Source organism: Conger conger, chromosome 10 (genome assembly GCF_963514075.1).
Source record: "Conger conger chromosome 10, fConCon1.1, whole genome shotgun sequence".
NCBI lineage: Eukaryota > Metazoa > Chordata > Actinopteri > Anguilliformes > Congridae > Conger > Conger conger.
The window spans coordinates 44,945,506-44,963,942 of NC_083769.1; the positions used below are offsets into that span (position 1 = coordinate 44,945,506).

Here is an 18,437-nt window from a genome sequence, read left to right on the forward strand (position 1 = left end):
CAGGATAATCTGATCTACATCTAGTTTTGAAATACTCTACCTGTTGTCGAGTGCTTTGAGTCCTTTAAAATTTTTAATTAAATTGAATTTTTTGTAAAAACAAATATTTAAGAGGAAAAATGTAAAAGAAAAAAAAAGTAATTAAACTGAATATCAGTAAACCATAATGGTTTTTATTGAAAAGGTACAATGAAAACATATGGACTTTTGCTGCCTTTAGACTGCATAATTAACAATAGAAGTATGCATATGTGCATGCTGGAAAGATGACAAATTCAACATGCTATAGCAAGAATTCATGGTCTGTTAAGCTTAATTTAATGTTGCCAAACCAGCACTTTTCTTTACTTGAGTCCAAGCCCAAAATGAAAGGGCATCTTCACAGAATCACATACCTTGCCTTATCTCTAAACAGGCAAACACCCTTTTGTCATGCTAATATTTCAGCACTGTGAGAGAGCACCTTATTAAATTCTAGTTATAAATAGATCAGAACTGTAGCCCATTTAAAGGGTAGCTTTGACATGAGTCACAACAGTTTTCCGACCGATCCTTTCTAACTGCTATGCCCATTGTGACAGTGCCATTTCTGAAATGACTTGTTTGGACCCTTTTAAAACAAAATGTCTTCCATCTTAGTTAAATATTATTAATCACCCTTTCAAGCTTGACAGGCATCTATTAAGTATCTTAAGTACTATGTTTGGATAACTGCGCAGAGTAAAACCCAGAACAGCTTATTTTACCTGTGCCAGTCCATGTTCCTGATTTAGGAGGGTTCCAGGTTTAACTCAACAGTTATTTGAAATACTCTACCTGTTGTCGAGTGCTTTGAGTCCTTTAAAATTTTTAATTAAATTGAATTTTTCGTAAAAACAAATATTTAAGAGGAAAAATGTAAAAGAAAGAAAAAGTAATTAAACTGATTATCTACAGTAAACCATAATGGTTATCCAGTTATCCAGCAAACACCGTAATCTTGCTTTCTGATACAGGCCCCAGGTATCCGTTTCAGATATGAACCCAAATGTTATGTTTGTTTCTCAGTGTCAGTTTTGGATTGACAACTCGGCAAAAGAACCAATACATGGTGATTCATGGTGATGCCAGCTATACATGAAAATGGGCATGGCAATTATGTGTCATTAATGCCTCATTGGTTTTGTTTTCATATGGCTCAGTAATTGATTGAATTCTGGTTCCACCCAGTTCAAAAAGCATCTCTTTCCCATCAATACTTGTAAGTAAAACATACATTACGTGCCTTTACTGCTGTGGTAAATCTGAAACGTTACGTGTCTTTACTGCTATGGTAAATCTGAAACGTTACGTGCCTTTACTGCTATGGTGAATCTGAAACGTTACGTGCCTTTACTGCTATGGTAAATCTGAAACGTTACGTGTCTTTACTGCTATGGTAAATCTGAAACGTTACGTGCCTTTACTGCTATGGTAAATCTGAAACGTTACGTGCCTTTACTGCTATGGTAAATCTGAAACGTTACGTGTCTTTACTGCTATGGTAAATCTGAAACGTTACGTGCCTTTACTGCTATGGTAAATCTGAAATGTTACGTGTCTTTACTGCTATCTGAAATTAGCACGTTGCTAACATTTGTCCTTTTGTCTTGTCAAGGGAAGGAAAGGGCAGGGAGTGAAAAATTACTCGCACATTGCTGTCGTCAAGGTGACAGCACGGTCAGGTATTTCTGCATTCTCAACCTCTAATGGACATGAAATCAAATCTCGGGTTTGATCTGAACTTTTGACATCAACCTTCGATAAACAAAAAACAATGAGTAATGATTTTTAGATTTTTTTTATCAAAACATTTATTTAATCAGGTTATACACAACATTGAAGCGAGGAACCTAATGAGTGAGTCATTGACCGATCAAGCTGGGGAAAGGTTTAAATAGACATTGCATCAGTCTGAAATCTTAAATAATCTGCATTCATATGTCCTGATGTTTCAATTGTCTTGTCTCATTATCATTTGTGCAAATGAAAAATATACTGTATATTTTCAAATTAAGACAAAATAAATGTGCCAAGATACTGGCGGACTGAAATCCTTGTTTGAGACCATGCCCCAGTTTTAAACGTAGCTTTTAACACCTTCACTGTTCTCATGCACTGTGTTCATACGGATTAAACCAAATGGCAGTGTTCCATCGCTTACCATTTCCTCCAACCATAAATATTAAACAGTCTTTACGAAGTAAAGATCCTGAATTATATTTCCATAATGGATGTTATTCTAGCGATATCCCCTCAATATTTCTAAAATGTTTTAAGAATTAAAAACAAAAACAAAAAAGTGCTTGCTAACACATCTGATTAGAAAAAAAAAAACTATTTGCACTGTTGGACAGGAATGAGAGACTAAAGAATCCACTGAAAATGCCCCCCTTCCTCTGCCAAGCAGAGGCACTGCAGAGATCCACCGGAGATGGCAGCATGCGCTCGGTCCAGGTGGGGATTGGTTCACATCTCCCCACACTGGGCAATCACGATGGGCAGCTTGGGTTTGTTGTTGGGTCCTGTCGGCACATTCTAGAGAGGGAAGGGGTGACAGAGAGCCTCCATCACTGAATGCATCCACTGAAACTCTTACCTCCCAAAAACGTTTCTGGAGGAAGAAACATGTTTTCCCCTAATTAGATCTATAAATTAAGGAGGATCAACGAGCATGACTATCCTCTGAGACGCAAGGTCAAACTAGTGCTTTTCCGCTCCGAAATCTGGGAGCTCAAGTCCAGCAGCTATTGAGCTGGAAGATCTGTAGCGGCCTGTGGCGTAGTGGTTAAGGTACATGACTGGGACACGCAAGGTCGGTGGTTCTAATCCCGGTGTAGCCACAATAAGATCCGCACAGCCGTTGGGCCCTTGAGCAAGGCCCTGCATTGCTCCAGGGGAGGATTGTCTCCTGCTTAGTCTAATCAACTGTACGTCGCTCTGGATAAGAGCTTCTGCCAAATGCCAATAATGTAATATGTAATAAGATAATTCAGCCGACACTGGCAGACCGCTCAGTCACCCAGAGGAGCTGCTAGCTGAGGTTACCCTTTGTTGTGAGCTGTGCTGTGAGCTCTAGGACACAGCCAGCCAGCACTGACTCAGGCTAAATTCAACCTCACACCCCGGGGCCTGGGAAAGGTACGGATACTTTCAGCTCTGTACTTTCAGGGAGTCGGTGAACTGCACTCTTTATGGGCATACCCAGGCGGTACGCAATCGACACATAATCGGCGAGTCTTGTAACTTACCTCAATCTTCCGCATGACAAGCAAACCGTCCACCACCTTCCCTACGATTACACAGAATCACAAACATCAGCTTGAAAAAGGAGCGGCTGCTTTTGTTGAGAAGCAAAGAGAATGAATGTCAATAAATAACTGTGATAACAAATGTGAAAGGCATGGTCTCCAGTTAAGACCACATCCTGTCGTGTGATTCGCTCACCGAAAACCACGTGTTTCCCGTCCAGCCAATCACACTTGACGCACGTGATAAAAAACTGGCACCCGTTTGTTCCAGGTCCACTGTTCGCCTGAAGAAACAGTTTTACGGACATTTTATAGCACCTTTCCCTAGGTGGACGGGTATTGCACGCTTGACAAATTAAGGGCCCGTGACACAATGATTTAAAAATGTACTGGCTGCAGATATGGCTTATGGAGATGGGAGTTGTGCAGATATGGACAGGGCTACGTGATCACATTCTGATTCTCATCTCACCATTGCTAAGAGGCCTGGTGCATTGTGCTTCATTTTGAAGTTTTCATCTGCAAAGGGACCCCTGTAGATACTGCATATACCAGTGCCGTCACCCTGAGACAATGGCAATAACACGCACACACAAAAACTTGATTAATCCACACAGCAGAAGATGATTAATACATGGACATTTAAAAAACGTGGGCACTACCAGACTAGTAAACATGGGCACGACCAGACTAGACTAACAAACTCTATTGAGCTCTTTTCAATATGATTTATAAAATTCTTTAAGTCAACTACTCAACTACTTAATCAATTTACATTTAGGTTTTGTCAGGACATATAAATATTTTTAGACTCATTCATCAGTTGGGGAAAAAGGACAAACTACTGAGCTGCCATTGCAGAAATGACCACAAGAGGGGGCAAGAGAAGAATATGACGATGATGCATGTTGTTTTTTTTTTTAAAGGAGAGTGAGCACTATGTATTATTTGTATTTTTCTTCTACTTTATTCAGACAAGGAGAAAGCGAATTGCTTTTTTCCACAGGTGGGAGGGGTTCAGTTGGTAGGAAACCTCATGCCCCTTACATTGGTAAGGCAAGTAATACTGAACCAGCGAAAAGAACCAGCATTCAACACAATACCTCTTATTGCAAACGGCAAGCCTCAATGTCCATACATAAAAACCATTCTGAACCTTTCTGACTCTGAATCTATTATTCCCTACAGTGAGTCTATGTGAAAACGAGAACTTATTTATATATTTACATATGACTTTAAAGTCAACAATATTCTTACTGTGAGTACTCACTGGAGATCTGGCACAGTTACACTCAAAACATATTTGGTCACCAAGAGAGGTGCACATAAGCTGGCTTTAAAGTAAACAGTTCGAGAGCCATTACTGGCACTTACATTCACAAAGTCTCCTCCTTGGATCATGAAGTCCTTGATTACCCTGAGGAGTGTCCACATTCATGTTTGCAAGCAGGAAAAGAACAATTCGCCAAGCACACACCATAAATATCTGAGCCTCAGGTGAACTCCACAGCGATTATTTTTGCTCCATTTGTGATAGTCCGTCCGCACAGACAGGAGGCAGGCCGACGGACACACAGGCACAAATCCAGAAAACAAGGCTTCCACATTTGTGCAGGGGGAAATTTTCATTTCTAATTTTAAATTACACTCACAGACTGTCATTTACTATTGCTTCCCCTTGTTGTAATTCTCAGTCTCACAGCCCTGAGTTTTATAAGCGTGTGTGACCTGTGATGGCACTGCTCTCTAGCCAAAACTAAATCTTTATGAGGCAATGATGCCAGACCACCACCAGCAAAGGAGGACTGACAGTAACTAAGAGTATTAGTCACGGTAAATAATGACTGAAATTATGGAGCAATCATGGCAAAGTTGTTGAAGATGACAGAAAACTGGTTTAAAAAAATACTAATAATAATAAATAAATAAATAAATAAATAATATATATATATATATATATGACTTCCGTGACAAAAACCCTGCCTTAGTCATAAAACGGACCTCCTCAGTAAATTGACAGCAGGCGTTATTGACAGTCAAGTCAACAATAAAATATGAATTCACATCAAAGTTCAAACAAATATTACTGCATGTAATAAATATTCAGGTTGTCCTAGACAGAAAGTAGGAGGGCATTACGAACGGATCACATGCCAGTAATCTTCCCTACCTGTGAAATGTACAGCCTTTAAATCCAATAGGAACACCATCCTTCCTGTTGAGAAAGATTCATGTTGTACAAAAGCAGTTGTATTATTGTTTGAGCAGCCATATGTTCCCCTTAAAACACAGTGCAGTTACTTCACTATGGAAGGGACATAAAAACTACATCCCCAATTTGCACTAAATATCATGTTTCAACAAGAGACCCATATGTTAAGAACTAAGGAAGTTCTGTTCACAAAGCAAGTATTGCTCAATGCCTCATGCTCTACATTTTACACTCTAGATCTCACAGCAGGACATATGTTTATACGTCTAAGTTGAGAGCAAAGACATTTTTCACACCTTTAAAAAGATAATTAAATAGTAAACTTGTGAAGGCATCTGAAAGAGGGTTAATCTGTTCAAGCCACAGGGCCTGGCTGGGATGAGAGATATGAAAATACCGTCTTATGGCAGAAATATTACATTAATATCACCAATAGAAATGCAGATATGGTATTTGCATGGTATCATCCATGAGGAAGGACAAGACTCACTTGAACTCTCCGGTGCAGAACTGCCTACAAAAGAACAAACGGGAGATCAAATGAGCAACAACACTACAAGCAAATTGACCTTTTATTTTTAATTTCATCAAATAAACTGTTCTGTAAAATTGTATAAATTCACACGGCTTTCCAACAACACTCTCAGGAGAAGTCACAGTAATGCACTGTTGACGGCCCAATAGATCATATTTCAAAGCTTATGCACACAAAACAGTTTTATGGATATTGTTGCATGCAGTGCACAGCCTGATATGTTCAGGTCAGACCAGGTCACTGCCACTGAATTGTAGGTGCCATTTACACATCTCTTCAGTCCACACCCACTGGAGCAAAGACGTGTGTGCATTGGCCGTTTCAGAAACCGGCACCTACAGCATTTGGCACTGGTGTGAACACACACAACACATGCCCTACCCAACACAGTTCCTGAAACCGTCACCTACAGCATTTGGCACTGGTGTGAACACACAGCACATGCCCTACTCAACACAGTTCAACATTTTTCACCATGCAAGGCAAAATATGACATTCTAAAAATGGAAAGGTTTAAATCAATTGTAAAACATCACGGCAGAGTGAAAAAAAAAAAAAAAAACCTTGCATCTCAGGGAAATGATGAATATAGTTTGTATGGTTCAAGGCACGCTGAGGGTTGGCATTAGGCCGCATTGGGGGGGAGGGAAGATAGAAATAAAAAGTAGGAGAAAAGGAAATCCTTATAAATAAATATAGTTGGAATGTGATTAAACTATTATTGTTAATGATATCATTAGTTATTTTGTTATTATACTTTTTTTGTTTTCTGTTCACTTTTGTTCAAATTGCATGTATGACAATGGCTTTTCTTTCCATTGTTTAATGTATGTGAAATGTTCGTATAAACCAGTATTTATTTAAAAAGTTGTCCCCCAAAATGGGGGTAAAATAAAAAAAGACATTATAAAGAAGACGCTTTTAGCAGTAACCTGAGGGGTTCATCACGGGTGCTCTTACCGGAAATTCTCTGCCGTTTTAGGAACAACATCAGCGAAGAGCTCCACCTTCATTCGCCCTATTTCCTGGAAAAAGAAGCCCAACCTTTGAATCTGGCGAATTCCACAGTGGAATGATTTTTATCGTTTTCTCGCACAGCTCTTTCAACTCCTGTTTAATGTCTTTTATGGTGATTTACCCCTCCCAAGGGTAAGCAGGACTGTGTGTGTACTAAAATAACGCCTGCCAGGGCTACCCAGAGGTTTGTCCTAATGGGTCAAATTCTGCACATTGTTTGGACTTGCCTTAATATACATGTATACCTGCCTCTCTTTTGTTGAGCACTTTAAGCTGTTCTGATTTGCGTGTACACAGTGAATGTCAGTATAGTAGCTAAGTATAAGGGCACATGTAAAACACTGGAGTATAGTAGCTAAGTATAAGGGCACATGTAAAACACTGGAGAAATTTCAGCTAATCCAAAGATCACAACACCCATTTTGGACATGTTTTGTAAACAGCAAGTTGTTTCATGTCATTCAAAAATGAAATGACAACATACAGCAAAGTGCCTCAAAGAGGAAAATAACAGCACATTCGTTCTAAGAAGTAGACGTTTCTGTTGAAGACATGGGGTACTTATACTCATTATTATTATTACTACTATTCTAATAGACATTGGGTCGCAGCAGAGCTTCTTCAGGGACCTACATGCATTCTCTGTCCTGCACTGAACTTGGCACAACAGGTACAGTAAGTTAAACAAGCTCAACCAGAGAAACTGGTTGAATTATTAAACACACACACACACACACACACACACACACACACACACACACACACACACACACACACACACACACACACACACACACACACACACACACACACACACACACACACACACACACACACACACACACACACACACACACACACACACACACAGTACAAGGTGAAGAAACAGAATTATTGCTTAGGCTGCCCATAGGCACTTTTGGTGAAACCTGCTTTATGCAAATGGAACATTAGAGTTTGTACTTTCTCCTTCACTGAGCACATCATAAATTACAATGAGCAATTTCTCTTCCTGAAACTATAGAGTGCCCAAACAAAGCCCACCAAGCCTCTATTGTACAACGTGGCCAAAGGTCTGCAAAGGGACTGCCCCTAGCAGTGTATGCTCAAGTGTTCATTCAGCCAAATCCTAAATGAATGTTGACTGTGTTGCGTGGAGTGTTGATTTTCTGACAGGAGCTTCCTTTTGTGTTCCTTAGGCAAATGAGATTTAAAAAAAACCACTGCAGCCCACCTGATTACCAGTCAGCCCAGGTCGGCTCATGTCACCCCACTCCTCATTGGCCTCCACTGGCTTCCTATTGCCGCACGCATCCGATTCAAGGCCCTAGTGTTGGCATTTCAGGCTGCTAAGGGGACTGCCCCACCTTACATACAATCCTTAATCACTCCCCAGCTAGACCACTCTGGTCTGCCAGCTCTGGTCGCCTTATGGTTCCCTCACTAAGAGCACCTGGCGGTCGAGCTACACGTTCACACCTGTTTTCCGTTCCGATTCCTCAGTGGTGGAATGACTTGCCTACCACTGTCAGGACGGCAGAATCCCTCCCCCTATTTCGACGCAGACTAAAAACACACCTTTTCAAACTGTACCTTAGTCCTCCCTCCTGATCCCCCCCCCCCCCCCCCCTTTCCGTTATCCCTCTGGTCTAACTCCCCCCCCCCCCCCCCCCAAAAAAAAAGAAAAAGAAAAAGAAAAATTAGCACAGAGCAGCGACTCGCTCACCGGATTCACAGCGACTCAGCGCGGTCCAGATGCATGCTGGGAACAGCGAGCGTCGGGTCCAGAATGTACTGTGGCAAGCGCTAATCTATGAGCATAACTTGAGGGACCGGGGGAGGTGGGGTGAAGGGGTACCGGAGGGTGGGCGGGGCGGAGCGGGGCGGGGGCGGGGTCGACGGTTCAGAGGCTCCGTTCATCCGAACCGACCCGGGGTCAGACCCGGCCCACCCCGCGTCAGGGCAGAGCGAAGACAGGGTCGTACGAGCCTCCGGCCGCCTCCGCACGGCGCGGGGCGGGCGTGGGACGCCCATTCAGACGCACGGACAAGGGCCGCTTGTCCCTCGCCATCAATGCCGTCACAGACACAGTCCCGGAGCCCATGCAGCCGATCCCGTCACACTCAAACCAGCGGGATGCTCTCCGCGCATGCATGAGAGGGGGCGTGGGGCTCAGCACAGCACAGAAACTAAACCCAGACAACTGTGTGCAGCAGGTCCACACACACAGGCGGACAAGGTAAGAGCGTACCTGTTCTTGCTTTTGGGATGCATTAAAAATGAGACTACAATAGGCTTTTTTTTCCTGTGGTGTCAGTCTAGGTAAATGTTACAAGTTCCAGATTTGCATTTATCACCACTGTGATATCTAGTCATGAGTCGCCTTGCCTGTAATATCATATTTCATGTTTAAGTTGGACACCCGCCAATCCCGCTGTGTACCACGGGTCAGCCTTAGAGCTTGAATTGCCCCAGACATGCTTACAGATCATACAACTGTCTCTTATCTGCCAGGGAATACTTAAGAAACGGACAAAACCTTCCCGTTTCACACATCCAAGGAAGGGTGTGTGTCAGCCACACACTAATGCATCATGGGAGGAAGTGCATTTCCTGACTACAATCTATATTTGAAGTGAGACTACCTGGTACTACCATAGCAACTTGGCAGTAGCCTCACCTCTATCAGAGTGTCTCTCCGTGACGCGCTGGATCACAGCACACCTGACGGGAGAGGTGAACGCACTGCCTCCGCTGCAGCAGGTACAGCGGAATCGCCACACGGAACAGGTACGGACGAAGACCGTCTCACTCGTTTTTGAAATGTTCTCTCACTCGTTTGCTTTCGCCGTTAGTGTTAACATTCTGGACGACGCAGACATTTGCGAGGACAGGGCCAAAAGCGCACTTCTGAAAAAGAAGGAACTAAGTTCAGCCACCTTAACAGCCATATTTGGCAGGTTTTGACATGTGGCTAATTATTCAAAACGTTTTTATAAGCTATTGCGACTGAAACTGCAACTGCAAACTGAACACTGATCTAGAGTTTTAGTCTCATCAACCGTTAATAGAATTGAATGAAATCCAAATTTTGTTTTTTTTTGTAAGGGTAATTTGTAAGGGTCAAAAGACAGCACAGCAAATGTCAACTTTCAGTTTAATCTGTTCATTAGCTCTCATATAGGTCACGCGTCCTAGAAAGATAGGACAACATTTCTGAGAAGTAACTATTATAAGAAATGGTGTGTGGAGTGTGTACTAAAAGGGGTGCATACGGAAATTGCTAATTCCAGGGCAGATATCAATAATCTATATTTGTCTGACCATAATTAGCCTACGCTGTCCCTGTTTTACACAACAGCATAAATGCAAACTGCAACCAAATCTCAGATGAGCACAGTGGCTGACTTCTGCTGACTATGATCAAAAAAGTTAGCTGGCAGGACAAATTTTAAAGCAGATAGCATGAGTCATACACAAAAACCCCTTTCCTTTCTTTAAAGGACCGGACAGACAGCTCCATTAGATCTCTTAAGGAATACATACAGTAAATAATGCAAAATGTAACGTCAGTTATGTAAACTATGCATCTTATCCGACCGGTTCCGTTTGTTCTATAAACTGGGTGCACACTTTTTTTTTAATACGTCGCTTTGGACAGGTGAAATGTAATAATGAGGTGAGAACTGATAAAAAAAAAAAAATGTTTGGTTTAGTTTAGAAATAAATATTAACCAGCTTCTGAGTCTCTACGTCGTTGTGTTGAGTTTCATGACAAAGGAACAGACGTAAAAAGAAACCTAGGGCCTGTATCAGAAAGCAGGACGAGTGAGATAGGTGGATAACTGTACTGAGTTAAAGCCAGAAGCAGAAAATGCACCCAAATGTTATGTATGGTATGTAATGGTACGTTCTTGCCAACGAAGGAGCCATAATTGTAAGAACATGCATTTGTTCATGTAAGAAGTGCATTTTTTCCACTAGCCGTGTGTACTTGAAGACCTCCAGGGAACTTAAGTATTGTTTCTGTGTTTTTTTGCCTGTGAGCAGTTGTCAAATTACTGCGTTAGTTAGACCAGGTGTGTTGCATTTTCTATTATTAGTTAGCAAATCTTGTGTGTTTTTCACCAGCCGCCGGCAGTTTTGCTCGGTTCTGTTATTCTGATTAGGTGATCAGAATCAGTTAGATACTTTGGACGCTGCAATTGTTAGGATACTTTTTGCACTTCACACTCACGACTGCTGTCTGTCCTGGTCCCACGGTGGTGGAATGACCATGTCAGAACGGCAGAGTCTCTGACCATCTCTTCAGGCTACACCTTTCCCTCCCCTACTCACAATCACCGTGATTAGCCTTAGACCGTAATGGCACTTATGTATAGGTATCGTTACCTGTATAGGTATTGTTGTTTTTATTGGCTGTTGTATTGTTGTCTTCTAGCTGCCAACTGTGGTATGCTAGTTTGAAAGTTGATTGTACTCTTCAAGGGATCTGACTTTCTGTATGTTCACACTAGGACGTGGAACAGTACTGTCCTCTCAGGTCCACTTTTGCACTTGTTCTTGTGTTTGATTTGCACTTTGCTCTGGATAAGAGTGTCTGCTAAATGCCACGTAATGTAAAAGAACAGAATCTGAACATGTTTTTTTTAGACCAGTGACTTTCTTTAGTTCATAATCATGTGGGAATTATTTGCTTCCAGCCATTAGCTAAGAGGAGTGGCAAGGATCGGATTGGGCTAGGCTTCCTTGCAATCAGCATAAAGCTAACTACCTAGCTACCCAGCAAACTAACAAACAAAACAAAATACACTCACACACTCGTACACGCACCAAAATGTTAGGGGCTTACGTACGACCAATATTTCTGAAAAATATTGCTTTTGTCAATATTCATATCAGAGCAGGTGCATGCAGCCATTCAAGATTACCGAATACTAAATGTACGAATCAAATCATAATCCACGTTCTGAACAAGCAGCCTGGTCTGTCGGTTAGATTGAAATAAACTGAGCCATAAAAAATATATATATATATATACAAAAAATTTTAAAAAGACTACAGCCACGGTTGCTGCAGAGAGTATCAGAGGAGCGCAGAACTACAGATGCCTCTCTCTTACAGACAGTATCAGAGGAGCCCAGAAAAACCGATGCCTCTCTCTTACAGGCAGAAGCTGCCCCCATAGAGGACACTACAGGAGGAATGACCAGGGACTGAACAGCACGCAGCAAGAACGCACGATGCTCAGCAGCAACGACAGCGGCTGGAGGATGCTGGCAGTGCTGGAGAGACAGGACTGGGCCGGCAGCGGCAGCTCCCAGGACAACGGGCTGCAGTTCCTGGGCCTCATGCTGTTCAAGGCCTGCCTGAACGTGTGGCCGGTGGCGATCAGCCGCCGGAGCCTGCAGCGCTCCCTGGTGGGCGTCGGCGGCATCTCCCTGTGCCTGGCGGACGTCCTGCTGCTCTGCGCCACGGCGGGCTCCTGGGCCCTCAGGGGCCGCGTCAGCACCTCCGTCTCGCTGTGCTTCACCATGTCGCACGCCTCCACCGTCTACGCCCTGCTGCCCGTGCCCTTCCTGCTGCTCGGCGCGCTCGACTACGCCCGTAACCTGGGCGACGGCACGCGCTCCGTTACGCCCTGCAGGGCCGTCTCCTGCTGCACACAGGTGCTGTCCGTGTGGGCCCTGGCAGGCCTCTACTCCTACCGCTACACCAGCAGCCAGGTGATAACCGTCAGCGAGACGCAGCAGAGCGAGCTCTTCTGCATGGTGAAGAACTCGGCCGTGGTGGACTACTCCTGCACGGGCCTGTCGCTGGCCCTCGTCTGTGTGCTGTTCTTCTACTACCAGAGCCGACCGGGACACTTCTGGGAAGTCCTCCAGTGGCCCAGGCTGCGGGAAACCACTCCCTCCAGCCAGGCAGACATCAGGAGCCACGAGGAGGCGCAGCAGGAGGTGCAGCAGGAGGCGCAGCCGGACGGGCCAGGGGACATTCCCCTCCTCCTGCGCCTCGCGCTGGGGTTCGCCCTGACCTGGGGTCCGTTCGTCACGCTGAGCGCGGCCTGCGTGCTCCTCAACATGCCCATCCCCGCCTACCTGAGCGTCAACATCATATGGCTGCTGTGCAGCAACAGCGTGCTGCTGGCCGCCGCGCTCTGGGTGAAGAGGGAGCGGGCGTGGGCCTGCGAGGGGCTCCCCGACGACACCTGCGCCTGGAGCCTCTACTGGCGCCACGGCAACGGAGGGCTGGAGTCGAAGCTGCAGGAGGAGCTTCCCCATGACATCTACACCCTGTCCAGCAGCAGCACGGAGAAACTCCTGCTCGTCTGACTCGGACACTGCGCGCAACACCGTCGTCTGAGTTTTTTGACCCCAAAAAAAAAACGTGTGCTTGTGTAAATGTAAAACCCGGTTGATGAATAAACTGGACCCTTCTTCCTTCAGGTGGCTAAGATGAGAGTTTGAAATGAAATGAGTTTTGCTCTGTCCACACACCCATGTGCCATGAAGAGGGCTACAGGGTTCAGTTTGCACTCTTGAATTCATTGAACTCTGTGTATTCTGTGAAGCACTTTGTGCTGCAATTTTGTATAAAATGTACTTTATAAAGTTATTATTATTGTTGTTGTAATGATGATTATTAGTTGACATGAAAATCAAAAGTATTTTTCCAATACCTTTTCCTGAAGTTTGACATTTTAACACACTGAAACAAAACGAGAACACACCCCAATTCCTCTCGATAGCATCCCAATAAACCTACTTTCTTTCACCTGACTGTCGAGCGGACAGAGCTGGCTGAAGCACACCCAAAGGTAATGTAAATACCACCAAATACCCTACTAGGTTCGCAACAAAAAACTACTCATTCACTTAAGAGACGTTTGAATTCTGGATGCTGAACAGCTTCACATATTGTGCATATTTTGAATGGAAGACATCAGAGGATGTTAAAAGACCAGCTAACTCACATGTTTCATGTGTCCCAATGATCTACGAGCAGAATAAGCGTATGTTTGCTAAACTAAGGAAATGGCTAGGTATCAAGAATACCAGGAGCCACTCCGGTAACTGGGTAAATACAGGGGAGCTAAAGCACTTTGAATCTATTTTTCAATTATTCCTTTTGTACACATTGCATTATATCACAATCACTCAGCAGCCAGACACTCTTATCCATAGTGACGGTACAAAGGTGGAGAAACGTCAGTGTAGTACAGGAATAATAATAATAATAATTTTTAAAGTCTGATATCTCCAAGAATAGCACTGTTGCCTCACAGCAAAAAGGCCCTGAGTTTGGACCCTCACCCAGAGCCTTTCTGTGTCTTCCTGGGTACTCCGGTTTCCTCCCACAGTCTGAAGACATGCAGTACGCTAATCAGAGATTCCATCCATCCATTATCTGAACCCACTTATCCTGATCAGGGTCGCAGGGGGGCTGGAGCCTATCCCAGCATACATTGGGCGAAAGGCAGGAATACACCCTGGACAGGTCGCCAGTCCATCGCAGGGCACACGCACCATTCACTCACACACTCATGCCTACGGGCAATTTAGACTCTCCAATCAGCCTAACGTGCATGTCTTTGGACTGTGGGAGGAAACCGGAGTACCCGGAGGAAACCCACGCAAACACGGGGAGAACATGCAAACTCCACACAGAGAGGCCCCGGCCGACGGGGATTCGAACCCAGGACCTCCTTGCTGTGAGGTGGCAGTGCTACCCACTGCACCATCCGTGCCACCCTCAGAGATTCCCACACATCCCATAAATGTGTGAGTTAATGGTGTTCAGGCCCTGGCATGGATTGGTGACCAGTCCAGGGTGTATTCCTGCCTTTTGCCCACTGCATGCTGGGGCACCAATATATACGTTTTTTTACAAATACATTTTCTTCAACCGACAAAATACTTACTCCAGTCCCTTGTGTTGAAAGTATAGTGTGAGAGTGAGACACTATCAACCTCTCAGTTGGATCACCTAATCTTCATATGTCCAGAACTTCAGACACAACTCTGAAGAGTGAGCCATACCAGATGGTGATCAACAGTTATCTAACAGTTATCTATGTATGTATCTATGTATGTTATCTATGTATGCCTCTTCCGAATTGGTGGTGCTGGGCGATTTAAACATGGACTGGCTCTCTGATAGCTCTACTAGTCTTAAACAGCTCTGCTTAGATTTAGATCTATCTCAACTTATTTTACACCCCACAAGACCAAATGCCAAATCTCCATCTAGATCCACCCTAATTGATATTATATTAACTAATAGGCCATTTAAATATCCTCAGTGCGGGGTGTTTGCACCAGGCATTAGCGACCACTGCCCTATAGCTTGTGTTAGATTAGTCAAAGCTAATAAATCCAATGGTCACCTCATCACAAAGCGTAATTTAAAAGATTTTATAGAACAAGGCTTCCTACATGATTTATCCCACTCTGATTTAGATAAATTATGCTTAATCCCTGATCCCGAGTTAGCTTCTGACCACTTCTCCCATATTTTTAACTCCAACACTAATAAGCATGCTCCTTATAAAAATCTCAGAGTAAAAAAATCGCTCTAGTCCCTGGATCTCTGAGGAAGTCATCGAAACCCTTCAACTCAGAGACTCCGCCTGGACTACTGCCAGATCTACTGGTAATCCGACAGACTGGTTACATTTCAGGAAAATGCGGAATAAAAGTACTAGTATAGTCAGGAAAGCCAAATCTGATTTCTATTTATCTTCATTTGCAAATGCCCAAGGAAACTCAGCCAGTTTTTGGAAAACTGTAAAATCACTTAAATCTGTATCCACCTCTACTCTCCCACCTCAAATTAGCTATGAGAATGATGTAATTTCAGACAAATCAATAATGTGCGACGCATTTAACCAACATTTTGTAGCTTCTGGCCTTCTATTTGATAGGCTATCAGCCAATACGGTCTCGCCGGGACACGTCCATGACCCGTCATTGGCCGAAAACCTTTCGGTCCCCCCCCCTCCTGCTAATAGATTCTCTTTTAGACCGGTTAGTGACTATGAAGTTTTCATGGCACTCTCCCATCTGAATATTAAAAAGTCTAAGGGTGAGGATGACATAGCCCCTTATCTTTTGCGTCTCAGTGCTCACCTGGTCGCCTCCCCGCTTGCTCACATTTTTAATCTAACTTTTATCTCCGGTGAAATCCCAACGGTCTGGAACACGCTCGCAGTCACACATCAGATTGCTCATTCCGCGCGTGAGGACAGAATATGGAAAGTCTGCTTTTTCTCACTATGCTCCGGACAAGTGGAATAGGCTCCAGGAAACTCTAAAATTGGATCATTTTGTTTCTCTAGACTCTTTTAGAGTGCTCCTCGTGGGTACCATGATTGAGAACTGCTCGTGTTTTACCTGATTTTTAGTGTCTTATCACTTATTATCCGTTTTTTTATAACTTGTTTTTTGTCTGCTCTTATCTTGTCTGTTGCAACCTGTATCTTTTATATATGTTTTTTGTAAACAGGGCACCCTTGAAAATGAGAGCTTGCTCTCAAGGGACTTCCCTGTATAAATAAAGGTCAAATAAAAAAAATAAAAAATAAAAACAGTATTCATAAGCAAGCATCACCCGATTTGGCACATAAAACCAACATGTAGTTACATGACTGAGACCCAGAAAGTTGGTGCTTCAAGCCCCGGTGTAGCCATGGATAAGCAACACACAGCTGCTGGGCCCTTGTGCAAGGCCCTTAATGCTCCCAGGAGATTGTCATCCTGCTTAGTCTAATCAATTGTAAATCGCTTTGGATAAATAACAAATAAATAATAAAGTATATTAACACAGATGGGCGACATGGCTCAGGCAGTAAGAGCAGTTGTCTGGCAGTCGGAGGGTTGCCGGTTCGATCCCCCGCCCGGGCTGTGTCCAAGTGTCCCTGAGCAAGACACCTAACGCCTAAATGCTCCTGACGAGCTGGTCGGCGCCTTGCATGGCAGCCAATCGCCGTTGGTGTGTGTGTGTGTGTGTATGAATGGGTGAATGAGAAGCATTAATTGTACAGCGCTTTGGATAAAGGCGCTATATAAAATAAAATAAATTATTTTAAAAAAATTATAGTAAGTCATGGTCAGCGGTGGCCAATGAGAGATCAGGCAAGTGCAACGCGGGGATTATATTGGGCTCATGCATGAAGTCAGTATCGACGCACATTGCATTCTATAAAGAGAACCGGAGCTCACTCATAAAAAAAACCCCAAACATGTTTGTATGTTTGGGGCGACATGGCTCAGGCCGTAAGAGCAGTCATCTGGCAGTCGGAGAGTTGCCGGTTCGATCCCCCGCCCGGGCTGTGTCGAAGTGTCCCTGAGCAAGACATCTAACCCCCAAATCTGCATAGCAGCCAATCACCGTTGGAGTGTGAGTGTGTGTATGAATGGGTGAATGAGAAACATTCTAAGTAAGTTACATAATGTCAATTTTATTCTTGGATAGCTAGCTAGCAGTTAGCTATCTTAGCTAAAGCATCCGAACCTGGTGCAAGTCGAGTGATGGGAAAGCGGTCGCCTGATTTGTTTTTAATTTTCTGGTTTTAATCACAACATAAATATTCAATGAACGAGCAAGCAGTCTCTATTTCAGTCCAGGAAACATGAGGTGAAAATGTGATAACTGAGAACATCGGCTGACTAACAAGCATCGATTTCCGATTATTGGAGTAACTGGAATAGCTGCAAACTGGCTAAAATTCGTCTCGTCACATCAAGCAATGTTATTTGAATTCGAAAGTTGATTAATGTTAGCTAACATGCTAACAGTAATTGGCTACTCACCTGGCCACCGATAGTGACGTCAAAGAACACAATCGGATTGTTCGGGTTTGAGGGTTGAACATTCATAGTTATTAGTTGTTTGAAACCTTTTAAACGCTTGTGAAATATTAAACGTCGTTTCCAACTTAAGTTGTAGGCTGATGCTACTCGTTGCTACAGAGCTACACCACTTGATTCAAACGGAGAGCACATGAACTACGGCAACCGAGTGCGTACAAGAAACGTAAGGTACGGGTATCGATAGTAGACAAACATTACGGAGGAATTGATTTTGTCAGTCATATGTTCGGTGAATCCACAATGGTTGCAACCAGTGCATGGTAAATTACTTAAAGCATAAAAGACAAGCGAAATAGAATGAAATTAGAAACATTATTTAGATTTACGTTGTTGCCTATTCTAACTCCCAGATTATCATATTATCCTGTTGATTCCTCAAGCGCAAACAACCTATTAGCCTATGTTACTTGCCAGAGGCAGTCTATTTCACTTGAAAATACTCATAAGAATTTTTAATTCGAACTACCACATGCCTTTGATTTTCCCCCTAAAATATTAAGCAAGCTTTCATATTAATATCTGGCCTAGAATCG

General features: G+C 43.5%; 2 protein-coding genes across 5 annotated transcripts; one reads left to right on the top strand and one right to left on the bottom strand.

Moving 5' to 3' along the window:
- Positions 1-1,820: 1,820 nt before the first annotated feature.
- ppih (peptidylprolyl isomerase H (cyclophilin H)) lies at positions 1,821-18,078 on the bottom strand. The gene is made up of 9 exons (XM_061258037.1): positions 17,845-18,078; positions 6,977-7,041; positions 5,972-5,995; positions 5,440-5,484; positions 4,644-4,686; positions 3,742-3,834; positions 3,466-3,553; positions 3,270-3,310; positions 1,821-2,556 (listed from the first exon to the last, which is right to left on the bottom strand). The coding sequence occupies exons 1-9, from the start codon at positions 17,908-17,910 to the stop codon at positions 2,488-2,490; spliced, it is 534 nt and encodes a 177-aa protein (XP_061114021.1). The 5' UTR covers positions 17,911-18,078; the 3' UTR covers positions 1,821-2,487.
- On the top strand, positions 9,169-13,564 carry si:dkeyp-100a1.6 (probable G-protein coupled receptor 160). Of its 4 annotated transcripts, none has more exons than XM_061258986.1 (3): positions 9,169-9,272; positions 9,548-9,823; positions 12,158-13,564. In XM_061258986.1, exon 3 carries the CDS (start codon positions 12,277-12,279, stop codon positions 13,363-13,365), a length of 1,089 nt encoding a protein of 362 aa, XP_061114970.1. In that variant the 5' UTR covers positions 9,169-9,272; positions 9,548-9,823; positions 12,158-12,276; the 3' UTR covers positions 13,366-13,564. The 4 variants fall into 4 exon arrangements, with proteins under 4 accessions (XP_061114970.1, XP_061114968.1, XP_061114971.1 ...); XM_061258984.1 differs by having other exon boundaries at positions 12,203-13,564; XM_061258987.1 differs by having other exon boundaries at positions 12,207-13,564.
- Positions 18,079-18,437: the final 359 nt, after the last annotated feature.

Coding starts and splice junctions, on each gene's coding strand:
- si:dkeyp-100a1.6 (XM_061258986.1), top strand. CDS start 12,277: ATGCTCAGCAGCAACGACAGCGGCTGGAGGATGCTGGCAGTGCTGGAG.
- ppih (XM_061258037.1), bottom strand. CDS start 17,910: ATGAATGTTCAACCCTCAAACCCGAACAATCCGATTGTGTTCTTTGAC. Junction 5,996..6,976: donor AAAACGGCAGAGAATTTCCG/GTAAGAGCACCC, acceptor GTTCTTTTGTAG/GCAGTTCTGCACCGGAGAGT. Junction 3,311..3,465: donor CGGGAAACACGTGGTTTTCG/GTGAGCGAATCA, acceptor GTGTAATCGTAG/GGAAGGTGGTGGACGGTTTG.